The sequence below is a fragment of the Camelina sativa genome, chromosome 1 (assembly GCF_000633955.1).
Source record: "Camelina sativa cultivar DH55 chromosome 1, Cs, whole genome shotgun sequence".
Classification (NCBI taxonomy): domain Eukaryota; kingdom Viridiplantae; phylum Streptophyta; class Magnoliopsida; order Brassicales; family Brassicaceae; genus Camelina; species Camelina sativa.
In genome coordinates this window covers 5,827,088-5,852,917 of record NC_025685.1, presented here as the reverse complement: position 1 = coordinate 5,852,917, position 25,830 = coordinate 5,827,088, and the positions used below count along the sequence as shown (strand labels likewise).

General features: G+C 36.3%; 5 protein-coding genes and 2 pseudogenes across 10 annotated transcripts; 6 read left to right on the top strand and 1 right to left on the bottom strand.

Moving 5' to 3' along the window:
• Positions 2,114-3,123, top strand: LOC104778363 (PRA1 family protein F3-like). The gene has a single exon (XM_010502797.2). It carries the CDS (start codon positions 2,405-2,407, stop codon positions 2,969-2,971), a length of 567 nt encoding a protein of 188 aa, XP_010501099.1. The 5' UTR covers positions 2,114-2,404; the 3' UTR covers positions 2,972-3,123.
• LOC104778354 (PRA1 family protein F3-like) lies at positions 4,234-4,959 on the top strand. Its single transcript, XM_010502785.2, has one exon. The coding sequence runs from the start codon at positions 4,336-4,338 to the stop codon at positions 4,867-4,869; it is 534 nt and encodes a 177-aa protein (XP_010501087.1). The 5' UTR covers positions 4,234-4,335; the 3' UTR covers positions 4,870-4,959.
• LOC104778345 lies at positions 7,129-7,863 on the top strand (annotated as a pseudogene).
• On the top strand, positions 8,219-10,278 carry LOC104778329 (U2 small nuclear ribonucleoprotein B''-like). 2 transcript variants are annotated; one of them, XM_010502766.2, is made up of 10 exons: positions 8,219-8,504; positions 8,673-8,735; positions 8,826-8,907; positions 8,993-9,067; positions 9,169-9,220; positions 9,314-9,356; positions 9,513-9,628; positions 9,711-9,780; positions 9,849-9,931; positions 10,044-10,278. In XM_010502766.2, exons 1-10 carry the CDS (start codon positions 8,286-8,288, stop codon positions 10,072-10,074), a joined length of 834 nt encoding a protein of 277 aa, XP_010501068.1. In that variant the 5' UTR covers positions 8,219-8,285; the 3' UTR covers positions 10,075-10,278. The 2 variants fall into 2 exon arrangements, with proteins under 2 accessions (XP_010501068.1, XP_010501059.1); XM_010502757.2 differs by having other exon boundaries at positions 9,151-9,220.
• LOC104778294 (inactive protein kinase SELMODRAFT_444075-like) lies at positions 10,774-15,173 on the bottom strand. 5 transcript variants are annotated; one of them, XM_010502715.1, is made up of 10 exons: positions 15,133-15,173; positions 13,753-14,525; positions 13,497-13,663; positions 13,301-13,395; positions 12,185-13,200; positions 11,947-12,107; positions 11,765-11,841; positions 11,530-11,677; positions 11,310-11,459; positions 10,774-11,207 (listed from the first exon to the last, which is right to left on the bottom strand). In XM_010502715.1, exons 2-10 carry the CDS (start codon positions 13,937-13,939, stop codon positions 10,971-10,973), a joined length of 2,238 nt encoding a protein of 745 aa, XP_010501017.1. In that variant the 5' UTR covers positions 13,940-14,525; positions 15,133-15,173; the 3' UTR covers positions 10,774-10,970. The 5 variants fall into 5 exon arrangements, with proteins under 5 accessions (XP_010501017.1, XP_010501032.1, XP_010501040.1 ...); XM_010502730.2 differs by lacking the exon at positions 15,133-15,173 and adding an exon at positions 15,012-15,114; XM_010502738.2 differs by lacking the exon at positions 15,133-15,173 and adding an exon at positions 14,975-15,093.
• LOC109132695 lies at positions 21,439-22,826 on the top strand (annotated as a pseudogene).
• LOC104778285 (lysine-specific histone demethylase 1 homolog 2) lies at positions 23,000-25,641 on the top strand. The gene is made up of 2 exons (XM_010502703.2): positions 23,000-24,775; positions 24,855-25,641. The coding sequence occupies exons 1-2, from the start codon at positions 23,242-23,244 to the stop codon at positions 25,526-25,528; spliced, it is 2,208 nt and encodes a 735-aa protein (XP_010501005.1). The 5' UTR covers positions 23,000-23,241; the 3' UTR covers positions 25,529-25,641.

The window sequence follows — 25,830 nt, the reverse complement described above, 5'->3', positions numbered from 1 at the left end:
ACAAAACCTTTTTGTTGACCGTATAGTTTCTACTCGTTCTAGTACAAATGTGTATGATATTTATGTCACTGTATAAATGCATAATATGGAATCCTAATTTTCGTGATTATTCCTCTTCCGTAGTATATATTATATTAATCAAGTAAGCAAATCATTATAGAAAAAGCTGTAAATCTGGTTCTCTTTGTGTTATTCTTTCTTCTCTAGTGTGATGGATGATATGATATGATTGTAACTAACATAACAACAACCCACTGAATTCAATTAAAACGTGACAAGACAATTGAATGGTGTGTTGCTTCCACTGAACATCATATCCTAGCAACCAGATCGATCATCACAGTTTCATTAACAACCAATTTCATTATTCCATTTGCTTATAACGGTGAGTACAACAAGTTAACTTTCACTTCATAATCACCGTAACCTTCAAAATTTATTTAGATATTAATAATTCAAGACATGTCGACCCAGAGGTAAAGCCCAATAAGCAAGAGCTTTGGGCATCAAAATAAATAAGTACTTTTTAAGACATCAAAATATGTAAAATCGCTCATAGTACATTAGTTAAATCTCAGTCGGTAGCTTTCTAGGTTCTTGATTCGAATCCTAGTGTGGTAATTTAGTGTATTTTTATATTTTAGGGCATCAAAAAACTATTTTGCTTCAGGCAGCTAATAGTAATAGGTCGGGCCGCTGTCACTGATACCACGAACTTCGTATGTATGCTGTCAAAATTTAGTAAGAGGGCTTCATTTCTTAAACACCCGTAGAAAAGCATGTTACATGTCCAAGAAGTATAGTTCGTGGTATCAGTGACAGCGATGTAGTTATTGATCGGGTCAATTGCATATGTAGTTATTTGGACGAAACTAATAGTTTGTGTAGTTTTATAAAGATTAAATTTGTTTATGGTATTTATTTAAGAAGCAAAAAGTTTGTGTATGAAAGTTGAGAAAACAATAAGTACATGGTGGAATAATGCGGCAACCCTATTCTCTTCCCATGTTCAAAAATTTCGATGTTGCATATAAGATTTCCCTCTTTATTTCCAAGTAATCTAGACATCGACCCCTAAAGCTCTTAACCGATTTTATTAATATACCTCAAATCATCATCTCTTCATTCCCGCAGCTCTAATCTTCCCTATTCAACATCACTTTTTTTTTTTCTTTAAAATCTCTTCATTCCCGCAGAATACATTTTGAATGTTGTAAAATTTTATAGCCTATGATGCTAAATAGTCACAAATGTTGTATGAACTAGCTTCTACAACTACAAGAGGAATATATTGAATGAGTTTACAATCTTTTAAAGAAAATGTGAAACTGTTTTTTGTAACAACAAGTCACATTTTGTTTTTGTTTTTTTGAATATATGAGATCAGTCCTCTTCATAGCTGCAGAAGTTGATGATCATACAACATATGTGACTCTGAAACATCTCGGCCATCTATTTGGATTAGTGTATCTGATTAGTCGTGAGATAACCTTTGTTGGTGATCCTCTAAGTCAAAGTTGTAATGAAGAAACACCATAGTTGTTTCATGTTTGGGTTAATCACACTTACATTTTGATGTGGTTTGATTTTATAGTACCTCTGGTCTAGTGTTTTTGAGACACTCTTTTGTTTCTTGTTACGAATTATAAGAGCCACCATGAGTCTTGCTCGCTAATCCTAAAGTAGCCTCGCTTCGAACAGGTTTGAGATATATTTTGAACGGTCTCAAGTCAGAGAGAGAGCATATGATCTGTTTTGAGCTCATCTTGGTTAAGTAATTTCGTGACAAATGTAAAGCAAACGTTTGGGCATGAATCAGTATCATGACAAAAGCAAGGGATTATAACCGTAAATAATTACTCTTTGTTCCTGCCGACATGACACGTGCCGAAAGAGTAGTTGCATGCCAGAGAGACTCCGCTAGAATGCGGTCATGTGTAGCCTGTTTGACAATTCAATAATGCCATGTAGCTCCGTTACACGGTGTTTGTTTGCTTGTTTATCGTTAATCCTTCAAACTAACTTAATTACTTAAGTCCAACGTGTAATCCTCTACTAGTACTAGTATATAAGTTGCCATTACCAAAAAAAATCTCGTAAATCTAAATTTATAGTTCCTCACACATTGACCACAGACGGAATCAAATCGTCACGCTACTCTATATGTTACTAATATTATCACTGTTTTCTTGTGTGGAAAACAATCACGATCTAATAAATCTTGGTTTATCCCATAAACATATAGATTAGTTTAGAAAAACGCCATATGCAAATGTGTATTACCTAATACTTTGGGACCTTTCATAATAATTCACATATACATATAAACAGTTTCCTATCATTATTTTTCATTTACTACTCTCTATTCATTCAATCTCACAAGCGCTATAGCTAAAATCCTAACATGACGAACTACGGCGCGATTCCGACGTCGTCCGATGGATCTCCGGTGGTGGATCTTGAGTCTATCTCACGTGCCAAGCACCGTATCGTAGCCGGACTAGCCACGCGCCGTCCTTGGAAAGTGATGTTCGATTTCCACTCCATGGGGATACCTCACGGCTTCTCCGATGCTTTGTCAAGAACCAAGAAGAATCTTGCTTACTTCCGTGTGAACTACGCTATCATAGTCTTGATCGTTATCTTCTTCAGTTTGATCTGGCATCCGATCTCGCTCATCGTCTTCACCGTCTTGGTTTTTGTTTGGATTTTTCTTTACTTCCTCCGTGACGAGCCTCTCAAAGTGTTCCGGTACCAGATCAATGATCTGACGGTGCTGATTGTTTTTGGGGTGGTAACTATCGTCCTGCTTCTGTTGACCAACGCGACGTTGAATATTATTGGTGCGGTGGTGACCGGAGCTGTGTTGGTTCTGATCCATGCGGTGGTTAGGAAGACTGAGGATCTTTTCTTGGATGAAGAGGCGGCGACAACTGAGACTTCAGGTCTGACGTCATACCCATCGTCTTAAATCGATTGATCTCGAATTGTTAATGTATATTATCTTGTTTTTCTTTTTTAATAAAAATATCATTTCATGCGTAATCAATTTTATTGGTGTGTGTTTGGTTTGAGACTCTCTCTCTTTCTTTCTTTTTAAAGTTTGTTTGAAGTTTGAACAAATCTAAATTGTTACAATTTTTTTACTATATTCGTAATGCTTAGGATTCAGGAACAGTTTCTTGTAATGAGTAGATATTTGAAAGACTTTTTTTTTTTTTTGTTAAAAAGAGATTTAAAAGACTTTTGAACTAAATATAGGAATCATTTTAGATTAGAATAACCGAGAAAAGAACATAAATCATTTGAATCAATATCTAGAAGACTAGAACTAACTCAATAATGTCAACACTTTGCTTTATTTTATTTTTGACAGGCTGCTTCGTTGTATCACTTTTTTTGTCGGGTTACCATCTTATCTGAAAATTACGAACCACATTTCAGATTATTTTTTCACAGAAAAAATACTAATAATTATGAAAAAAAAAATCACTGTAAACTTAAAAACGATCGTAACGAATATTCCATTTCTGAATGCCGTCAAATAAAAAAAACAACTTTTCTTTTGTATAGTATACAACTACAACCTCATGTCGGTAACATTTTAATAGGTTTTTTGAATTTTCAAATGCTATGAAAAATCTTTTTCGATACAAATAAATAATGACTTTAAATTTTGGAAGTTTTGAGGCAAAAAATCCCTGTAATCTAATTGGACCTTTTCGACGAAAAAAATATATATAATTGGACCTTTTATTTAGGCCCAATGATCTCGGCCTATACATTAAAAATTCTAGAAGGACGCTTTTAGTTTTAGACAATTAACAGTTTTGTCACACATCTCACGTCAGCTCTCTTCGCCGGCGCTTATTACGACCGTCAAACTCGACGCCGATCAGTACAAGAAGCAGGCACCGGCGAAAAATGGTGTATCACCAACAGTACGATCTTTACAACGTCTATCAACCTTCATTCTCATCTCCCATAATCTTGTGTCAACTCAACTCAAACACTAGACGTCGTGGCGATAATTAAGTTTTGTAATTCCTCCAACTTCATATTCCGAGAACACGTAGTATTTCAGACATTGACCAAATTGAATCAATTCCTCACGCTACATTATTGTAACAATAATATCACAAATCTCTTTCCAAAAATATCTCGATCTAATGTTTTTTTAAATAGCACGATCTAAATTGTCTTTTTTATTCCATAAGCAAATATGTATCAATATCACCAATTCAGGAGACCTTCCGTATATATATGTAGAGTCCAAAATATAAATTAGAACAGTCTTTAAAGTTATTTCCATTTAGTCCGATCTCTTATTCAACAATGACGAACAACGACGCAGTTCCGACGTCGTCTCATGCACATCCGTTAGTGGATCTCGACTCCATCTCACACACCAAGCAACGTATCAAAGACGGGCTCGCCACGCGACGTCCTTGGAGAGTAATGTTCGATTTCCACTCCATGGGGCTACCTCGCGGTGTATCCGATGCTTTCTCAAGAATCAAGACCAATCTTGCTTACTTCCGTAGTAACTACGCAATCTTCGTCTTGACCATCGTATTCTTCAGCCTGATCTGGCATCCGACCTCGCTCATCGTCTTCACCGTCTTGGTTTTTGTTTGGATCTTTCTTTATTTCCTGCGTGACGAGCCTCTCAAGATGTTCCGATTTCAAATCGATGATCCAACGGTGTTGATTGTTTTGTCGGTGATAACAGTCGTGCTGCTTCTCTGCACCAACGCGACGTTTAATATTATTGGTGCGCTGGTCACCGGAGCTGTGTTGGTTCTGATCCATGCGGTGGTTAGGAAGACGGAGGATCTTTTCTTGGATGAAGAGGCCACGACGACTTAAGACTTCAGGGTTTACGTCATACCCTTCGTCTTACATGATTAATATCGAACTTTATATATATTATATTGTTTTTGATCCATCTTATTTAAATTTTTATTGGTGTGAGTTTGGTTTGACACCCTCTCTCTCAGTTTCAACTTTTGAGTTCTTAATTGAGTGTATAACAGTTTGATTTGAACAATTCTAACCTTTGACAACTTCGTTAGTATAATCGATCGAGAAAAGAACATAAATCATTTGAATCAATATCGAGAAGACTAGAACTATTACTCAATAATGTCAAGAGTTTGCTTTATTTTTATTTTTGACAGGCTGCTTCGTTGTATTACTTTTTTGGTCGGGTTATCTTATCTGAAAAATTCTTCTAGTAATTATGAAAAAAGTCACTGTAAACTTAAAAACGGTCGTAACGAATATTAAATTTTTTGAATGCCGTCAAAAAAAAAAAAGTATGGAACTACGTACAAAGCTCATGCATGTCGGTAACTTGATTGCCGGCGTCGAGTTTGATGGTCGTAATAACTAAACATTTTGTCAGTTGTCACACATCTTGTAACTAATGAGCTTATTAGTTATTACGACCGTCAAACTCGACGCCGATCAGTACAAGAAGCAGGCACCGGAGAAAATGGTGTCTCACCAACAGTACGATCTTTACAACATCTATCAACCTTCATTCAGTCATTCTCATCCTCCATAATATTGTCAACTCAACTCAAACACTAGAAGACGAGGCGATCAAGTTTTGTAATTCTTCCAACTTCATATTCCAAGAACACGTATTTCAGACATTGACCAAATTGAATTAAGGGTAAATTATATGCAGTAGTAGGGATGGAGTGAGTTTTTTATTCACTTTAGGTCAAAGTGAAAAATGTTTTTCATATGTTAGCCATCTCAATAATTTTGGACAGCTAAACCCTCGAAGCAAACAAACTAAATGAAGTCTTTAGTTAAGCCAGTTAGGATTATTCTCATTTTTGTGACTAAATGAAATAAAATCCGTTTGCTACAGTAAAAGAATAAATAAAATAAAATAAGTCATTAATGTGTTTTGCTATTACTGTGTTTTGATGTACAGTTCTTTGCAACTGTGTACGTACACAAGTCATTAATGTTGTGTACGTACATATACAATGTTATTGGAAACATAACTATAGTGTTGATTATATATAACTTTCAGAATTATAATTATTCAGAAATAGTACAAACATTCCGAACATTCATTAATGTACGTAAAGTTCTTTTATCCAATGTGTACGTTCATACGTGTTCAGTAATGTACGTAATGTTCTGAGTACATACGTACACTAAAGAAAAATAAGGCTTATGATTTGCGCTATGGTATGATGTACGTACATAATGTTCTTTTATTCAATGTGTACGTCCATAAGTGTGTTTTTAACAGAGGGTATAACTGTATTTTTGCAGTCATCTTCAACATGTGTATCCTCTGCAACCCTAATATTGCATCCATTGTTCACAGTTTCTCATAAGCCTTATTTTCCTTTACATTTTAATATTTTTTACACCTAAATCTTGTAAATCTAGCTTATATTAGCATTTTTAAATTCAAGAACTAAAAATTTTGAGTTTTTAAAGTGTTTGGAATTATTTTTGAGTTTTACTCACCCAATCTGAAATTTTCTCTTCTTCTGCTTCTCGTTAGAGTTCTAATCGAAAACTATAGTTGCCAGAGTTCTAAACACAGTTTTGTTTCACCGAAATTTATTATTCCAGTTTTTTTGGTGAAGGAAGATGATGAACTTCACGCTTTGAATTTTTTTTCTTTTCTTCGTTTCGTACACTGAACTAAATCTTTAAAATTATTTCAATTATGTTTTTCTTTTTTAATTAACCAAACACTATATCGTTTGGGTAATGACATCAAATTATAATTGTCTAGTTAGAGGGTATTTTTGTTCTTTTATTTGGGGTGGCTATTTCGTGAGAAGTTGTATTGACTTTATTAATTCACGAAAGAAAATGTTTTTTTGGTGTGATTGGTGAAAATTTCTTTTGAATTAATTCCTCACGCTACATTATTGTAATAATTTCATCACAAATCTCTGTCAAAAAATATCTCGATCTAATGTTTTTTTTTAAATATAATTAGCATGATCTAATTAATTTGTCTGTTTGACAAAAAAAAAAAATTAAATTGTCTGTTATATTCTATAAGCAAATGTGTACCAATATCATCCATTCAAGAGAACTTCCGTATATGTATATATATATAGTCCAAAGTCCAAACTATAAACTAGAACGGTCTTTAAGTTATTTCCATTTAGTCCTCTTATTCAATAATGTCGAACTTCATATTAAAAAAAGATTTGACGAACGACGGCGCAGTTCCGACGTCGTCTCATGGACTTCCGTTAGTGGATCTAGACTCCATCTCACACACCAAGCAACGTATCAAAGACGGGCTCGCCACGCGTCGTCCTTGGAAAGTGATGTTCGATTTCCACTACATGGGGCTACCTCAAGGCGTCTCCGATGCTTTCTCCAGAATCAAGACGAATCTTGCTTACTTCCGTAGTAACTACGCAATCGTCGTCTTGAACGTCATATTCTTCAGCCTGATCTGGCATCCGACCTCGCTCTTCCTCTTCGGGGGCTTGCTTCTCCTCTGGATCTTTCTTTATTTCTTCCGTGACGAGCCTCTCAAGTTGTTCCGATTTCAGATCGACGATCGGGTCGTCCTGATTGTTCTATCGGTGATAACCGTCGCTTGTCTTCTGTTGTTCACCGACGCGACGTTTAATATTGTTGTGGCGTTAATGGCCGGAGCTGTGTTGGTTCTGATCCATGCGGCGGTTAGGAGGACGGAGGATCTTTTCTTGGATGAAGAGGCCGCGACGACGACTTAGACTTCAGGGTTTACGTCATACCCTTCGTCTTACATGATTAATATCGAACTTTATGTATATATTATATTGTTTTGGGATCATCTTATTTGAATTTTTATTGGTGCGTTTGGTTTGAGACTCTCTTTCTCGGTTTCGACTTTTGAGTTTTTAATTGGGTGGATAATAACAGTTTAATTTGAACAATTCTAAACTTTGACAACTTCGTTAGTATAATCGAAAGACTCATGAAAAAGAATCTCGTATTGTTTGAAAGATCTAAAATAAAAAAAATTGGAATCGATGAGGCCATGAAAAATCTTTATCAATACAAAAAAGTTTTAGCTTCAATACAAGTTGTAGCTTAAACAATTTGGAGCCAAAAAACATAGCACTGTTTAAATTTTGAATATTAATGGGCTTTTCGTTTAGGCCCAATAGTAAGAGCCCGTTTTGAAGGGATGCATTGAATAATTTAACATTGTGTCATACATCTAGTTACACGTCAGCTTCCTTCGCCGGCGATAATTGCAATCTAGTTACAACCTCGCCGCCGGCAAGAGAATAATGGCGTATCACCAACCGTACGATCCTTACCAAGTCTATCTACCTCATTCTCATCCACATCCTCTTCCGCCACAGTTCATTGACGAACCCGGGGCGATTAACACGCTCTTTGTCTCTGGATTGCCTAACGATGTTAAGGCTCGTGAGATCCACAACCTCTTCCGCCGCCGTCACGGATTCGAGTCTTGTCAGCTCAAGTACACTGGACGCGGCGATCAGGTTCTGTAGTTTCCTACTCCAATTTCTGTTTTTCATTTCCATTTTTAGAAAAAGCTGTTTACTTTAAGATTCTAATCGATGTTAAAAGCTGTTTACTTTTTAGGAATTTATGATTCTATCTATCAATGTTAAGCTTTCTGAAATCAGCTCTTTTACTGGTTATGTCAGGTTGTGGCGTTTGCAACATTCACGAGTCATGGGTTCGCTATGGCTGCATTGAGTGAGCTAAATGTAAGCTCCACTTCGGTTATATTGTTGACTCTTTTGGTGATGGTTGTTTGTTACATCATATTCTGAAAAGGTCTTGTGTACTGTGTTTAGGGTGTGAAATTTGATCCTCAAACAGGATCAACTCTACATATAGAACTAGCTAGATCAAACTCTAGAAGAAAAGAAAGACCAGGTATTTTTAGACTTTACTCTCTTCTTGCTATTGAGTTAGTGTGGTAGAGAGACTTCTATGAGTAATGAACCGTCTGTGTGGATAGGAAGTGGGCCTTATGTTGTGATTGATAACAGAAACAAGAAACCGTCTAAGTCTCAGGATGACCAGAGTGATGAAGGTAATGTTCTGGTTACCTTGTGAATTCCAAATTTTGTTTATGTATGCTTTTTGTTTCTGAATGATCTTTGATACATTTAATAGATAGTGATCCTTATGAAGCGCAGGAACCTGGTAGTAGCGATTCTCCAAAGGAAAACGATAATTCCAAAAGGTCGAAAAATGGTTACTTAGAAGGCTGGTTTTTGTAGTCTTTCTATGTCAAAAGTAGTTGACTAATGCCATTGCCAACTGATTTAATTTACAGTGAAGCGGACTCTGATCAAGATAGTAAGGCACCATCTGCTAATGTAAGTACAAGCCAAATCTAATCTTTCAGCCTGTTGCTATTTCTCTTTGACTCTTTCTCTAGTTTATTGAAGATTAAGAAAATCTTATCTATTACTATAAGTTACTTCCATATAAACTTGTTTATGGTTCAGTAGCTTGTTGACACATTTCCACAGGGGCACTTGGAAAAAGCATGTGAAGGAAGTTCTTGTGCTCGACCATGTTCAACCTTGTTTATAGCTAATCTAGGGCCTAATTGTACAGAAGAGGAACTTAAACAACTCATATCTAGGTAAGCTTGTGCATATTTCTTCAAAACTTATTGTATTTTGCCATTAATAAAAAGTAGATTGATCTGATCCGTTTGCTTACAGATATCCTGGTTTCAATATCCTGAAAATCAGAGCAAGAGGTGGAATGCCAGTTGCTTTTGCTGATTTTGAGGTATAAGTTGTTATGCAGTCTTAGAATTTTGTCTTTACAGTCTATATTCTTACTCTCAGCAATAACAGGAAATCGAGCAAGCTACTGATGTCATGAATGAACTTCAAGGGTACCTCTTATCCTCTTCAGACCGAGGCGGCATGCATATAGAGTAAGTTCTTACATTATATTGATTACTTTAAATTTGACAGTCTGCCTGATTATTACACTCATGGCTATTAGAGCTAAGCAAAGTTCACACTCTTGGTTATTCTTTCTTGTAGATATGCAAGATCGAAGATGAGGAAACAGTAAAGATTTTCGTAACCACAGAGCCTCACTTCGCAAATGGAGTAATGTGGTCGGTAATGTACCACATGCCAGTAGTATATTTCTTCTGAAGACGAGATATAAAGATCATAAACAAATAAGAGCTGTATTTATTATTTAAAATCTCCCCTGACTATTTGTTTTCATGAAGATGGATCTACTGAGAGGTAATTTGTGTACATATATATTTATTCAAGACTTCAAGATTTTACTATTAAGACCTCTAAAGTATATAAGCACACAGAAGATTTTAGATGAGGATGGAGAGAGACAATCAGCCATTGTCATAATCCAGTGAGTAAACATCCATGGAACGTCATTTAATCACTGCCCCACCTCAGTCCAAGCCATTTTTGGGAGTTTCTTGTGTGTTTAAATTTGAGAAAATTGTTAACTGGTGATGCGGATAAGTAGAAAAGATACCCTGGACCCTATGCTAGTATGCATCACTGTTGTAACAGGCAAAGTCAGATTCAGATTCAGACCTAACTTCTTTCTCTCTCTCTCTCTCTCTCTCTCCCTCTCATGTATCATTATTACATTTTGGAGGCTTCCAAATTCCAATGTCGATATCGTGGGAGTAAGGAAAAAAGGCTTCTCATAGTTTTGTTTTCTCCTGTTCCTCTCTCTCCTCTGCAGGACAATTCTTTTGACTCTCCAAAACCAATAATTCAAATTTCGAAAGAAGAAAAGGCCAATTTAATTCCTTGATAACATATTTAGGTATTTTAGCAACTGTTTTTGCATCTTACCCCGCTATACAAACAAAAAATTGCTGTGTTGCCAGCTTTGGACCAACATTACTCAAAACAGGGGACTTAACTAAAATACCCTATTAACTAAACTTTTCATAAGAAACAGTAAGTCAACTGTCTTGATCTTTAGTATTGCTTGTTGTTGTGGTTTAGTTCAAACCTCTGACTTCTTTCTCTCTCCCTCAAAGCTAGTCTTGGCGTTTCAATAGAAAGCCTTTCACTGAACGTATCCGACCCATCATTTGTTAGATGACCGCTGTAATGATCCGCCCAGAACCGCCCGCTTCTGTTGCCTGCCTCTGAACCTGGTGTTGATGCATAGTTTCCATCCATTATCATATCTCCTTCCAGTATACGCAACACCTTCATTATTGACCAGATGTTTTTTTAGTATCATCAGAAACATTAAATTGAATGATCCGAATGAGACTGAAGAAAATGATTTGAAGGGGTTCTTTTGATTACCTGAGACATGCGTGGCCTCAAATGTGGATCTCTCCGTATGCACAATGAAGCTGCATGAAGCATACAAATGACCTCACTTTCTACAAAATGGTTGCCAAGCCTCGGATCGATAAGTTCATCTACCGCATATTCTTCTAGTAGCGGACGTGCCTGAGATAACAACAATCATCACTTCCATCACTTTGTTCAGTTCTGAAAAATTAAGATATGAATTTCTTACCCATTCAGTGAGGCATTGCTGGCCTTTCGGCCTGGTGATATCAATGGCTTTACGGCCAGTGACTAACTCAACTAGAACAACCCCAAACGAGTAGACATCGGCTTTTTCTGTGATTTGGCCACTTTGAGCATATTCTGGGGCTAAGTAGCTATACACCAACAAAGTACTTTCCTTTAGCAATAGAAAAATTGTTCAAGTTTCAGTAACAAAATTATAAATTTAGTTGATGTCTCACCCGAACGTTCCTATCACTCGTGTATCTGCACCCAGTTCCCCATCAGGCTGCCATCTCGCCAGGCCAAAATCTCCAACCTGATAACATTATGAAGGAAACTCAGCACGAAGCATATGTAAACAGACGCACTGTTAAAAGCAAGTGCTGTTACAATGTATCAGCAAGGCTATATTTATATATACCAATGGCTCATTATCATGAGTGATGAGGATGTTGTTAGGACGCATATCTCGGTGGACAATACAGCCAACTCTGCATTCTTCGTGAAGATACCGGAGACCTCTAGCAGCTCCAACGGCAATCTTTTGGCGTGCTGACCATTCCAGAGTTTCCTTTTGGCGACCTGGATATGAGCTTGATACTGAGCAAACACATTCTCTACCACAAAGCGTTCAAATGGGAAATTCTAGGTAACATTACCGTATAGATGGGAATCAAGTGAACCGTTGCATATGTATTCGTAGACCAAGAGCCGTCTGCTGTCTTCGATGCAGAAACCAATAAGCATAACGACATTTCTGTGCTGAGCACAGCTGAGAACTTCGACTTCGGAGCAAAACTCTACATCTCCCTGAGAACTGGCAAGTTTGTGTTGCTTCACTGCAACTACCTGGCCTTCCGGTAGCACACCACGATGAACAGATCCATAACCACCTTCAGCCAAAAAGTTAGCCTGTGAAAACCCACCTGTTGCAAGCTCCAACTCTGCGTATGAAAACAGCCTTGGTGGTTTCCCAAATACTGGCGCCTTGTGCTGGCAGATAGAACAGAGAGGAGGAGGACCAGGCGGAGCACTTCGAGAGAGTGATATTGCATCTCTTAGGCTTCCACTAAACTCCATATCAATCCTTCGACTAGAAGACAAGCCAGCTTCAACATCAAGTTTTGAGAACTTTTCAAGCAGAGCCTTTGTAGTGGATAGTTGTGCCCTATCATCATTTTTCCATAGGCTTTCTTCAGCCTCCTGTGATGACTGGCGGTGGGTGCTAATATATTCTGATATCCATGGCTGAAACCTCATACTCGTCGACGCTAATGACTGATTTTCACTCTCCGTTTCAGAGCCAGAATCATCAAGATCATTTTCCTTGATGACCAATGCTCCATCCTTCTTCATGTACCCGTTCACTCCCAATGTGAAAAAAGGTGAAGTTCCCGGGTCAGAGCTCGACACTGATGAAGTCCCGGCTTCTGTACTTGTGAATGGTGTCCCCAGCTCAGGGCTGCTAGTAGGAGTTACAGCTAGTCCTTTTGAGTTCCTGGCGTGTTTTTCAGACGCTGCTTCTGGTCCAGTTGGTAAAGGAGACGCTTTGTCAGCATCCTTCTTAGGCGATCCAACCAAGTTTAAGCGTAAAACTTTTGCCTGAGAACGCTTCATTACCACAATGTTACACTGCAATTCATCCATACACCGTTTCTCTTCCTGCTTGAGGTGTCTGTAAGACATACCACACAGCACCATTCATTAAGAGATCTTACCTATATAACGTTCTTAAGTACAAGAGGGAAAGGGTATATATGAGAGTAGATTATTACTTGTCCAGTACTACCCAGTTTGCTTGGGCTTTCATCGACTCAGCAGCAACTGCTCCGCAGGGTGATCCAGAAACAATCTTAATCTTGACATTTATCTACAAAGCAAATCACAAACAAGAACAAAATAGCATGAGAAACAACATGTGATGGTTTCAAAGGATCATCAAAGGTAAACAAGCCTGCCTAGAGAGTTAACCTTATTGGGATCATAGACATCGTGAAGCTGGAGAATCATTTGAGAACAAGTGTCAGTGAGATCACCCTTTATCTCAGGTAGTGCTTCAGAATGTGATTTCCGATGGCCACTTGCACAATCCCCAGCAAACATAGGGAAACTCCTAGTGAAACCCCAAAGTTTTCGTCCTAAACATTCATCAGAAAGCAAATGAGATAAGGATCAATAAAGAACAGAACAAAAATAATAACAAAACAGTGCCAAGAAAAGTACAAACCAGAGTTGTGGGAAGGGACAACAACAATGAGGGTAATGCAATCCCCAGGCTGAACGACATGAGTCAAAGCCCAAATCAAAGCTGTCTTTGGAATCTCCCTAGAGGCTTTAACAGCGACAATAACCTTTTGAGCTCCATCAGATACTAAAGGCTTTTCCTGCTTCCCTCGCTTCTGAAGTCGACTCATTGAAGATTACAATAACCAGAAATAAGAGAAGCGAGGAGAATGCAAAGAGATTTTATTGACCCTCTTATGTTTTCTCTTTAGAAGAAGAACACAATCCTCAGAGAGAATTGTACTTTGTTGGAGAGATAGATAAAAAAAAAAAAAGGCTGAATAGATTCTGGAAGATACCAAGTTTCTAGCTTTGAATTATTTGAGTATGCCCCCACCAAGTTGGAAATCAAGACAAGAACCAAAGACTCTCTCACCTTTTGATTGCAGATGAATACAAAAAAACTCACAGACTTTGACAATACCTCTGCTCTCTGCTTCTTCTTTTTTTTTACCACTTTCTCCAATGAATCACATGAAACTGAAAACAGAACACAGTACACAAGCCCCAAACACCAAGAAAGATCCTTTCTTTTCTTCTGTCCACACCCAACGGATTCAACTCCAAGATCCCAAAGAAAGATGCCTCAAATAGATTCCTTATCCACTCAACAATACCCAAATCAAGTGAAGAACTTTATTGAATCTTCTTCCTTCTCTGTTGTCAAATCACTCATTTCTTCAAGTCAAAGCTATAAACAGCCTCTTGATTTTGGATCTGACACAACACAAAAGAGACAAAAAAAGTATTAAAAAAAAACTGTTTAAGAATTCTCGAACTTTATCAAGACAAAAACCACATAAGAATCACTTAAAAAGCTATTCTCAACCTCAAAATTTCATCAACTGCAATATACAAAGAAACAAAAAAAATCGCAATGGAGGAAGAAGAATAAAAAAAACCTTGAAATCGAAATCCTTGATAAAGAAAAACACACAGAAACTAGAAGAAGAAGAAGAAGAAGAAGAAGAAGAAGAGAACAGAAACGATTTGACAGAACCAAAAAGAAAAAGGAATTTTTTTCGCAATAAACCAATACGAAGGGATGATAGATAGAGAGAGAGAGACATAAGATGATTAAAACATATTTAATAGTAGTTTTTAATCACATACTGCCAGAGATACTAAATAATAATTTTACAACGATTACAGAACCACACAAGTACCCAAAAAAAAAATTCACCAGCGAAGCAAAGCTCTCACATGAAATTCACCGCCATGAAAATAGATAGGAGACGATGGAGTGAGACCAGACGAGAAGAAGAAGAAGAAGAAGAAGAAGAAGAAGAGAACACAAACAAAATTTTAGGGAAAGTGATCTTACCATAACAGACAGAAGCATTGTTTTTTTTTTTCCAATAATTAATAGTTTTTTTTTGTCTGTCTTCAATTCAAGTAAGGGCTTCTTCTTCTCCTTTCACATCAAAAAGCACGACTTCAGAGAGAGAGAGAGAGAGATAGTACTAATTTGCTGCTGCTGAGAAAGAGAGAGTATGGTAGAAACCAGGAGATAGCCGCGAAAATATGTTTACAGTTTTTTTTTTTTTTTAGGGTTTTTTTTTGCTCTCCCTCTAGTCCTATTTTAGTCTAATCGTTCTTCTCTTCTTTATGTGTTGATTTGTTTTGTAACTACTCTTCTAACTACTTATGTGATTATGTCTAGTGATGAAAGCTTCTCCTTATTATTATTATTTAATATTATTATTAATATATCTCTTGTGTCTTTTCCAATGCTACTCTTTTTTTTTTCTTCTTTCATGTTTTCATGAAATATAAGTATAGAATAGGTTATTTTTTTTGTCTTTTTGAATAAATAATCTTATTATAGTTATCTTAATTTAAACTTTGAATGATATCAACTACAAAGCTTTTGGGTTATGATTAAGTATGTATTGACTTTTTAACTACTACTCCTTTATAGGTCCCAGTTTTGACTAAATATGAAAAGTGAAAACTAAAATTTTGTGAATTATAACAACAAAAAAAAACTATATAGTTGCTATGATTGGGTTAAAAGATCATAAACAAGTGATTAGCTCCAAAAATTATTCGAATTGTAAACTTGAAGCTTCAAAAAAAATTATGTTTTACTTGTATATTAGTTCAGTTTATCCAGTTTTATGTAAACTTTTTTTTTTTTTTAACAAATCCAGTTTTATGTAAACAAGTGAATAAAAATCGATGAAATTGCTTATTCTTTATAACATCATCATAAGAAAGAGGACATTACCGCCGTACTTACTTATACAGTTATACTTACATATCCCATATATACATAATGATACGAAAGACAGGTAGATTTGTAATAAGTGTTCGTTGCTAATTACACGGATTTGAATTTGCTTAGCTCCAAAATTGCTTGAACTGAAAGATAGCTAATGTTGGTCTTTATACTTTTCTCTTTTACCAGTTACCTTATTACTTTGTTAGTACAGTAATTTATTAGCTTATAAAGAACTCTTTAGTTTGAATTTAAAGTTGTTTGTAGCTTTCTGACCATATTATTTTGGTTTCTCCTAAATACCCTCTCGATCACCAAAATTATCAAGTGTGACATAAACATCGTTTTGTTACCTCGGGAAATGGAAACATTTTGAATCAAATATTTGAATCAAACGCAGTCTCCGTCTCTAAACGTGAAGAACGAACGTACATTTTTATAAATACCAAATTTCTAAGCTGACAAACACAAGTACGTAGTCACACAGCCGACACATCTGATCAAATTTTGCAAGTCGGATTTTTAAAACTTACTTAGGGCATCATTAATGGGAGAACTTTTTTTTGTGTTCTTAGATTAAATATATAGTGAAAATAATGTTAGATCAGTTGTTAAGATCATAGGTAAAAAAAATGGGAGAACTAATTATGGTGTTCTTAGAATAAAGATATAGTGAAATAATATTCATAAACATTTTACAAATTATAAAAACTTATAAAATAACATTTAAATTGCTTACTTATATAAAAGCAATTGTATACTTATAAATTAATATAATATTCTTAAACATATTACAATTATAAAAACTTATAAATTAACATTTAAATTGCTTCCTTATATAAATGAAATATTTTTTTTTTCCAAAAAATCTCGTCCAATCACATGAAGCCACGTCAAATAAGAACTGAGCTTAGATCAGTTCTACATCAAGAACTAAAAAAAGTGTTCTAAGCCACTATTCATTATTTTTATAATTTTTTTGTCTAAGAACACTCTTGGTGTTTTCCCATTGATGGCCTTATATAACTATGGTCTTGTAATTACAATAAATTATTGCTAACAAGTAACAACCATTCAAAACTAAAATAAACGAGGCAAGCCTTACTTACTTCTTAATATAATTAAAAAATCGAATTCTTTATAAAGAAACCCGTGATTGGCTATGCATGAATTCAAATAAAGTGGAATTCATCGGATCGGATTATATTAGACAATGTGAAAGTTAATTACAAGTATTCTAATATGCAAGAGACAAATAAAAGAGAGAGAGAGAGAGGAGAGATGGTCCAAAATGTGTAAGTATAGAACAGAGCACAATCACAGGTAGTTCAGGTTCGGTGTCATGTAGTAAACCTCCGTAGGTCCGTCCAACCCATACACCCTATCCCCCCTAATCATTATCTTTCTAATTCCACTCTTTTAAAAATTTTGTTTTCTCATTTTTACAAATTTTTCAAATCATGTGGTCCTCTATGCAAATTTCCACACGACGCATGATCCCACGATAGTATATCTCTGAATTAAAAACAAAATCTAATTTGATTTACAAATTTGTTTTTTCATCTTTTTGCAAAGATAGTTCAATAGTAATGGTTAGTTTGTTGTTTGAATTTGGTTAGTGTTGGAGAGTTGAGATAATTAATCTAGTTACGGGTTAATTATTATGGGTCCCAGAACGGTTCTTTCACGTAAGCTCTGTCGCCGTCACGGGACACATCATCAACGGCGTCCAATGCCGTCCAAGCTGCAATCAGTCTCCTCCTGTCACACTAGCACCCACACACATTAACTATATATACACTTCTTCTTATTTTGTTTTTCAGACTACCAACAAAACCAAACAATTTGACACGTAATCGTAACGCTATGTATAGGTCTAAAGTCTAAACTACAGGGTATGAATGGTGACTGCGGTCAGGGCGGCCAAATTCGTCAGCGGTTTAGTCCGCCCCAAAAATAGGGTGGACAACAGACCACTGCAGACCAAGTCGATTTGTATGTAAAAGCGGTCGGCAGTCTATTGTATGTAAAAGTGTAATATTTAGTTGATCGTTGTTGATATATTCTGAGTTCTTCAAAATAATAATAAAAAAAGTAATAATAACGACAACGTTTACTGGCGTTTTTTGATAGGGTAGGTGCCGGCATGAGCATGTATGATGTACGCAAAGACAAAGAACTTAATTAATTAGTGGGAGGGGTTTACTCAAAACTTCGTAGTAATCAAACTGACGTTAATAGTAGAAGTATTAACCAGGTATCTCTCTAATCAATTCGTGGTGAGTTCTTTAATTGAGGAAGGAATAAAATACATATATTTTCTAGTTTTCGTTTGAATCAAAGCTTTATAAATAGTTCATATTCATATACTATATGCAACAGATATTTGAATTTTGATACGGAACAAAGTATGCTAATTATCCCACTTTTCAAAGGGGTCCATTGTCTCATGTTTTCGAGTCCTCGACCCATATTATTAAAATATAAAGCAACTAAAAGTCTAAAACTTTCAGGATTAATGGTTACGAATTAGGGCATTCTAATGGCACAACTGATTTTAAATTCTTTATAATAATATTATAACAAGGTAAGAAAAAGAAAAAGAAAAAAATATATACTTTCTCTCTCGTTAAAAATTGATGTTCAGAACCTTTTACACATTTTAAGAAAACAATGATTACTGAGTTTAAATATATTTTTTTCTTTGACTAAAGAGATATTATTTAATTTTAAACCAATAACAATTCAAAATTTTGAATATTTTCAATGATTATTTCTTAAAATTTACAAAATATCAATCTTTATGGGACAAAAAAATATCCCAAAACATCAATTTTTATGAGACAAAGGGAGTATATAAGTCAAGATCAATGCCCAAGACGGATCTTGCTCAAGACCGTTCTTCCTCTTGTTCCTCTACTGTTTGAGTTTTTTTCTATTTGTTTATATCCAAGATCAGTGTAAAAGATGCTGCGTTACAGATGGCCTAAAACGACGTTTGTTTGGATAAATCTGATACAAAAATTATCAATTCCACATTCAAAACTAGGATAAAAAACGATATCGTAACGCTTATAGGATTATAGTAATTTGTTTCATGTATAAATAACGAAGTTTTAATAGATTCATGCGTTGGTTTTGTCCGACGACATGGCAAAATTTGTAACGTACTCCATTTTTGATATATTGCATATCGTGCAGGGCATTTTTCATTAAGAATATTACATGCACGTTTTTAAGGACATTGCTTGGTCGTATTCCTTGTTATATTAGTATGTGCATACTTTAACTAATCGGTCCTACATCAATAGTTTAGAGACAATGACCCTTAATTAACCTACGTTGTACTAGTAGATTGCTAACGAGTAGCGACCATTAGTTGTACTTGTAGTTGGACACTGAACTATTAACCATAATTTCATACTATAGTAGAGAGAGTAAACACAAATATATGGATTCTTGTGATATTACCAGACCCTGCTTAAGATACCATTAGACAAACAAGCAAAAACTAACATGAAAATTGCAGTTGCACCATGCTTTGCGTGATACCTAAGGCTTCTGAATTGTAGGTTTACCGTTTGAGATTTTTAAACGCTTGTATTTTGTTTTATCTTTTTTCTTTTAATGTGTTTTTTTTTTTCCATTTGAAAACATTTGTCACAAAGAACACATGAATATGGTTTATGCCTTTTTTTGGGAAACATAGATAAATAATAATCAGTCAACTATTTAGTTCTACCAATTATTTACAAATATACACTATCAATTGTTGTTTTATGATTCAAATTTTCTTTCATAATAAGTGTAATTCTTGATTTGCAATGCAGATTTTTTTTAATATTTTGGTTTTATCCCTACTGTATTAATGTGTTGACCAATTAAAAACTATAAAATGTATCAATAAATGATAAAACATAACTTTAATTGTTTTATTTGAATGAAAAATTAGACAGAAGGAATTATAACATTGACTATTTTTTGTCAATACTAATCCCATTTGCATCTATAAATACAGTGAAGAGAGCTCCTCTAAAAAGCTAGAGTTTACAGAAAAGAGCTAATAAAAGCTATCAAGTTGAATTTACTTTTGAAAAGATTGTTATTTGTGTTTTCTATTAATGAAATACGGATACAATGAATTGTCGCCACCCTCTTTAATACTGTGTTTTTTTTTCCGAGGTTGCGTATTAATTTAGTTAATGCGTTTTACAATTTCGAGGAAAAAATTACATTAAAAATATGTCCAGAACGGTAACATACATTTATGACTATCATTTTGAATAAAACTAAATAAATAAACAAACGTAAGTGTAATATTGATAACTGTACCAGGTACTTGTACAATCAATTTGTAGAAGAACTCAAAACTTATACTACTACTGTAAACAAGAAAATTTGAACACAATGTGATATGTTTTGATCCACGTCACGGTATATATATATATATATACATGTGAGACCATATGTATAGATAAATCATGCAAAGCTACTGTAGAACTAGAAACAATGAAAAATGACCTGGTCCACTACATGCCATTTTCGAGCTTCTCGTTACTGCAACTACGTTTTTAATATTTACCCCCATGCAGGTCCAAAGTGTACAACTATTAGCATGAAAAAAGGTAGTAGGATTTTATCCAACCATCATTACAATTATACTCTCAACGTCCGCACATCAATCATAACACCTTTATACAGGTGTGGTACCTGCACATATTGTCCAATCATCATACTATATAATCTATGTTTACATATATATATATGCTCATGAAGAAAAATATCTTTATGCTAATTTATCTTTTTAAATTCAATTTTTATTACCTTTTGCAGATAAAATTTTCGGGTTTGAGATCTTTTTATGTGTCTGAGTGATTTTGTCTCTCAAGTTTGGATCACAAAAATAAATGACATGTGAATGGTAAGATGTGGAAAGGCCATGTGAGAAAGTATCATCATCTGCATGACTGAATTGGGTCGAAATGTCAATTTTTTTTCATAATGCGATGAAGAGAAGAGACAATGACCCTACACTAATAAATTGCATGTTCTCTTTATCTTCAACATTAGCATACATCATCACTAACTTGTATGGGCCTCTTTGGTTACGTCAACAATGACATGTAACTATCTTCATCCCAAAATTTCTCAATAACTATCTTTATTTAAACATGTACACACTTATCCACAATTGTGATAAGACTAAATTAATAACACTAATAATAATACTGGGCACTAATTAAGAAAATATTAATAATATTTAACGTTAATAAAACAAAAATTAGTATCACCAAAGTGGCCCAATGGGCTTGTATTACTATTTTTTGTTCATTTAGGCCCAGGTATAGGCCGTCGTAGGTTCAAAATTCGTAACAGAAGATTTCATTCGGGAAAACAGAGGGTTTGGATTTGGACTTTGGCACTCTTCGGGATCGAGTAGAGAGAGTCTCTCAAGGAACAGTAATAGGTTTCTTCGTTAATAGATGGGATTAGGGTGAGAAAACTCATTGGTGAAGCAAGCAAGAATGACGGCAATGGGAGATCTTCCAGGGGATTTGGTAGAGGAGATACTCTCAAAGGTTCCGATGACATCTCTGAGAGCAATACGATCTACTTGCAAAAAGTGGAACTTTATATCGAAAAATCGGATCTTTGGATATAATAAAGCAACAGCAGCAAGGAAGCAGTATATGGGGTTTATGATGATGGATTCAAAGGTTTGCTCAATGGAATTCGATCTTCAAGGGATCCGAATTCTATTATTATTAAACAAGTAAGTGGTAGACTCGAACAAATCGAGGTATCCCAAGTCTTTCACTGCGACGGTTTAATTCTATGCGTCGTTAAAGACAACACAGGGCTCTTTGTATGGAACCCTTATTTAGGGCAAACTAGGTGGATTCAACCCAGAGAAAGTTACAACAGACTAGACAGGTATGCTCTGGGATATGACAACAACCGTAACCACAAAATCTTGAGGATTTTCGATTTGTATCCAAGTAGAAACCGCGTTTTTTGGTACGAAGTCTACGACTTTAGCTCAAATTCATGGAGGATTCTTGATGTCAAACTCGAGTGGGATATACAGTCTCATCAACGCTGCGTGTCTTTCAAAGGGAACACTTATTTTCAAGCACAAAAGAAAAAAAGTAGTGGGAGGAGTAAAACAAACAAATATAGAAGATGTTCTACTCTGTTTTGATTTCACAAGCGAGAGGTTTGGACCGCCTCTGTCTCTGCCGTTTAACTCTTACAACGCAGAGGGTTTTGTGTCTCTATCTTGTGTCAGGGAAGAAGAGAAGCTCGCTATGTTATATCAACGCTGGGAGACGCCTGAGACGATCGAGTTTTTCGTTACGGATAAGATTGATCCAAACGCGGTTTTGTGGCGCAAGTTTTTGACAACGTTCACTGGTTTTCATGTCGACACTTTTTCTGGGAGCTTTTTCATTGACGAGGAGATGAAAGTTGCTGTGGTTTTCGATCTAGATATGGGGACCGAGACCTGTTGCTACCAAACAGCTTACATTATTGGACAAGATGATTACTTCAAATCTGTGAATATCGGAGTTGCCCCAGACCTCGCTAAACCTTACCCTGGATGGAATCCTACCGCATACTGTGTTCCCCTTGTGTGCTCTTCTTCCTATGTTCCAAGCTTAGTTCAACTACAGATCAACAAACCTGGCAAACAAACAAGATGGTGGTTATTATTAATTAGTTTCCATGTACAATACTTAATTTTATTTGTTTATTGCATCATCTTAGACATACACATCCAACGAAGAGATGATTAAAACATTATTAACGAAGAAAATACAATCGAACAAGTGACTTAAACGACGCTTTCGTCATCCCTAATTTTTCTATTTCATCTAGAGTAATATACATCACTAAACTGACCCAATGGGCTTATATCTTTTATATACATTTAGGCCCACGTATTGGCCGACGCAGGTTCAAAAAAAATTCGTAACTGAAAGAAGATCGGAAAAAAAAGCAAGCAAGATTTGCCGACGGGGTACGGATTTATTTCTCCGGTCAATTTAGAGACGATGCTTTTTCGTTTGTAGAAATTTCTGGAATTGATCTCGGAGGTAGATGGGAATCGATTGCTTGCTTGTTTAAAACGACGATGGGATTAGGGTTAATGTGTTTCTAGGTTTTAGCGAAAGCGATTGTGTGATTTGGTTTTTAAGGGTTGAAACGGAAATGAATAATCCGGCTTCGGATGGAACGGCGACGAGGAGGACGTTGAGGAGAAAAGTAAGTAGGAAGAACTACGACGAGAATGCGATGGATGAATTGATTGAGAAGCAAATAGGTGGGAATCTGAAGAAAAAGTTCAGGACGAAGCAAGATTTGGAGAAAGAAACAGAGACGGAGGCTCTGATAGCCTTGTCCGTGGGTTTCCCAATCGACGAATTGCTTGAAGAAGAGATTCGAGCTGGTGTCGTAAGAGAATTGGGCGGGAAAGAGCAGAACGATTACATTGTGGTTCGGAATCATATAGTAGCTAGGTGGAGGGATAACGTTAGGATGTGGCTACTCAAAGATGAGATTAGAGAAACTGTGAGTAGTGACTGTGAGCATTTGATTTCAGCTGCTTATGATTTTCTCTTGTTTAATGGTTACATCAATTTTGGGGTTTCTCCATTGTTTGCGCCTTACATTCCTGATGAGGGAACCGAGGGATCAGTCATTGTTGTCGGTGCTGGACTTGCTGGTTTGGCTGCTGCAAGGCAGCTCTTGTCATTTGGGTTCAAGGTTCTTGTTTTAGAAGGTAGGAGTCGTCCTGGTGGACGAGTGTATACTCATAAGATGGGTGATAAGGATAGATTTGCAGCCGTTGAACTCGGTGGCAGTGTTATCACTGGTCTACATGCGAACCCACTTGGAGTTCTTGCGAGACAGCTTTCTATTCCTCTTCACAAGGTTAGAGACAACTGTCCTTTGTATACTTCAGAAGGAGCAATTGTCGATAAGGTAGCTGACTCCAATGTTGAGTTTGGTTTCAATAAACTGCTTGACAAGGTCACTGAAGTAAGGGAGATGATGGACGGGGCAGCTAAGAAGATTTCTTTGGGTGAAGTCTTGGAGACTCTCAGGGTATTGTACGGTGTAGCTAAAGATCCTGAGGAAAAGAAACTTTTTGACTGGCATCTTGCTAACTTGGAATATGCTAACGCTGGGTGTCTTTCGAATCTTTCAGCTGCTTATTGGGATCAGGATGATCCATATGAAATGGGTGGGGATCATTGTTTTCTTGCTGGTGGAAACTGGAGACTGATAAATGCATTAGCTGAAGGGTTACCCATAATGTACGGGAAAAGCGTTGATACTATCAAGTATGGAGACGGAGGCGTTGAAGTCATTTCTGGCAGCCAGATATTTCAAGCTGACATGATTCTTTGCACCGTGCCGCTTGGTGTCCTGAAGAAAAGATCTATCAAGTTTGAGCCAGAGTTACCTAGAAGAAAACAAGCAGCCATTGACAGGTTAGGGTTTGGGCTTCTGAACAAAGTTGCCATGCTTTTCCCGTCTGTCTTTTGGGGTGAAGAGTTAGACACCTTTGGATGCCTCAACGAGAGTAGCATCGACCGAGGAGAGTTCTTTCTGTTCTATGCCTACCATACAGTCTCTGGTGGCCCTGCCTTGGTTGCCTTAGTTGCTGGAGAAGCTGCTCAGAGATTTGAGTTAACAGAACCATCTGCTTTACTTCATCGTGTTTTAAAAAAACTCAGAGGTAATGTTTTATAACGTCATCAACCGTTTGCTGCTCCCAAGTTTTCGATATAACAATGTTTTTTTTGAAATATTTGCAGGCATATATGGTCCTAAAGGTGTTGTTGTGCCTGACCCAATACAGACAATTTGCACAAGATGGGGAAGTGATCCTTTGTCATATGGGTCATATTCTCATGTAAGGGTTGGTTCATCTGGAGTGGACTACGACATTCTAGCTGAAAGTGTAAGAAACCGACTATTCTTTGCTGGTGAGGCCACTACAAGGCAACATCCAGCCACAATGCATGGTGCCTACTTAAGCGGTTTAAGAGAAGCCTCGCGGATTCTACACGTTGCGAATTTTTTCCGCAGTTATCCAAAGAAACCTGTTCAAAGATACAGTGGAGTTAACATCGATGTTCTTGAAGATCTGTTCAGAAGACCCGACATTGCAACTGGAAAGTTGTCATTTGTCTTCAACCCATTAACCGACGATCCGAAATCAACTGGATTAGTCAGAGTTTGTTTTGGAAACTTTGAAGACGACCCAACCAATCGACTTCAGCTTTACACTATTCTTTCCCGGGAGCAAGCCAACAAGCTTCAAGAATTGGGGGAAAATAGTAATGGAAGCAAACTGTCCTATCTGATCAGTGCTCTTGGATTAAAGCTAATGGGTGCCAACTCAGTACTAGACACAGGTGGTGCGTTGATCAGTGTCATAGCTAATGCACGCAAAGGCCGAAGCAGGCCCCGTGTTGTTGCAGGGTAATGCGTTCTCCCGTAGCAGGCTCCGTGTTGTTGCAGGTTTCTTTCTTTGTCAGTAGTTTGTGACTCATTTTCCCAGAGAAACCTGAACTTGTCAAGATAAGTTCATATTCTTTACTAACCCCGTGACATAGTTTCGGCTTTGCCTTATTTCCTTGTCATTTTTGGGGGCATTCTTTTATGTTTCTGAAACTGCGCCATGTATATACAAAACAATGAAATATAGAGAATCAGCGTTTCCTGGCAAAAGAACATCTCTCTCTCTCTCTCTTCAGATATATAATCTTTGTTTGACTATGTTCTTTA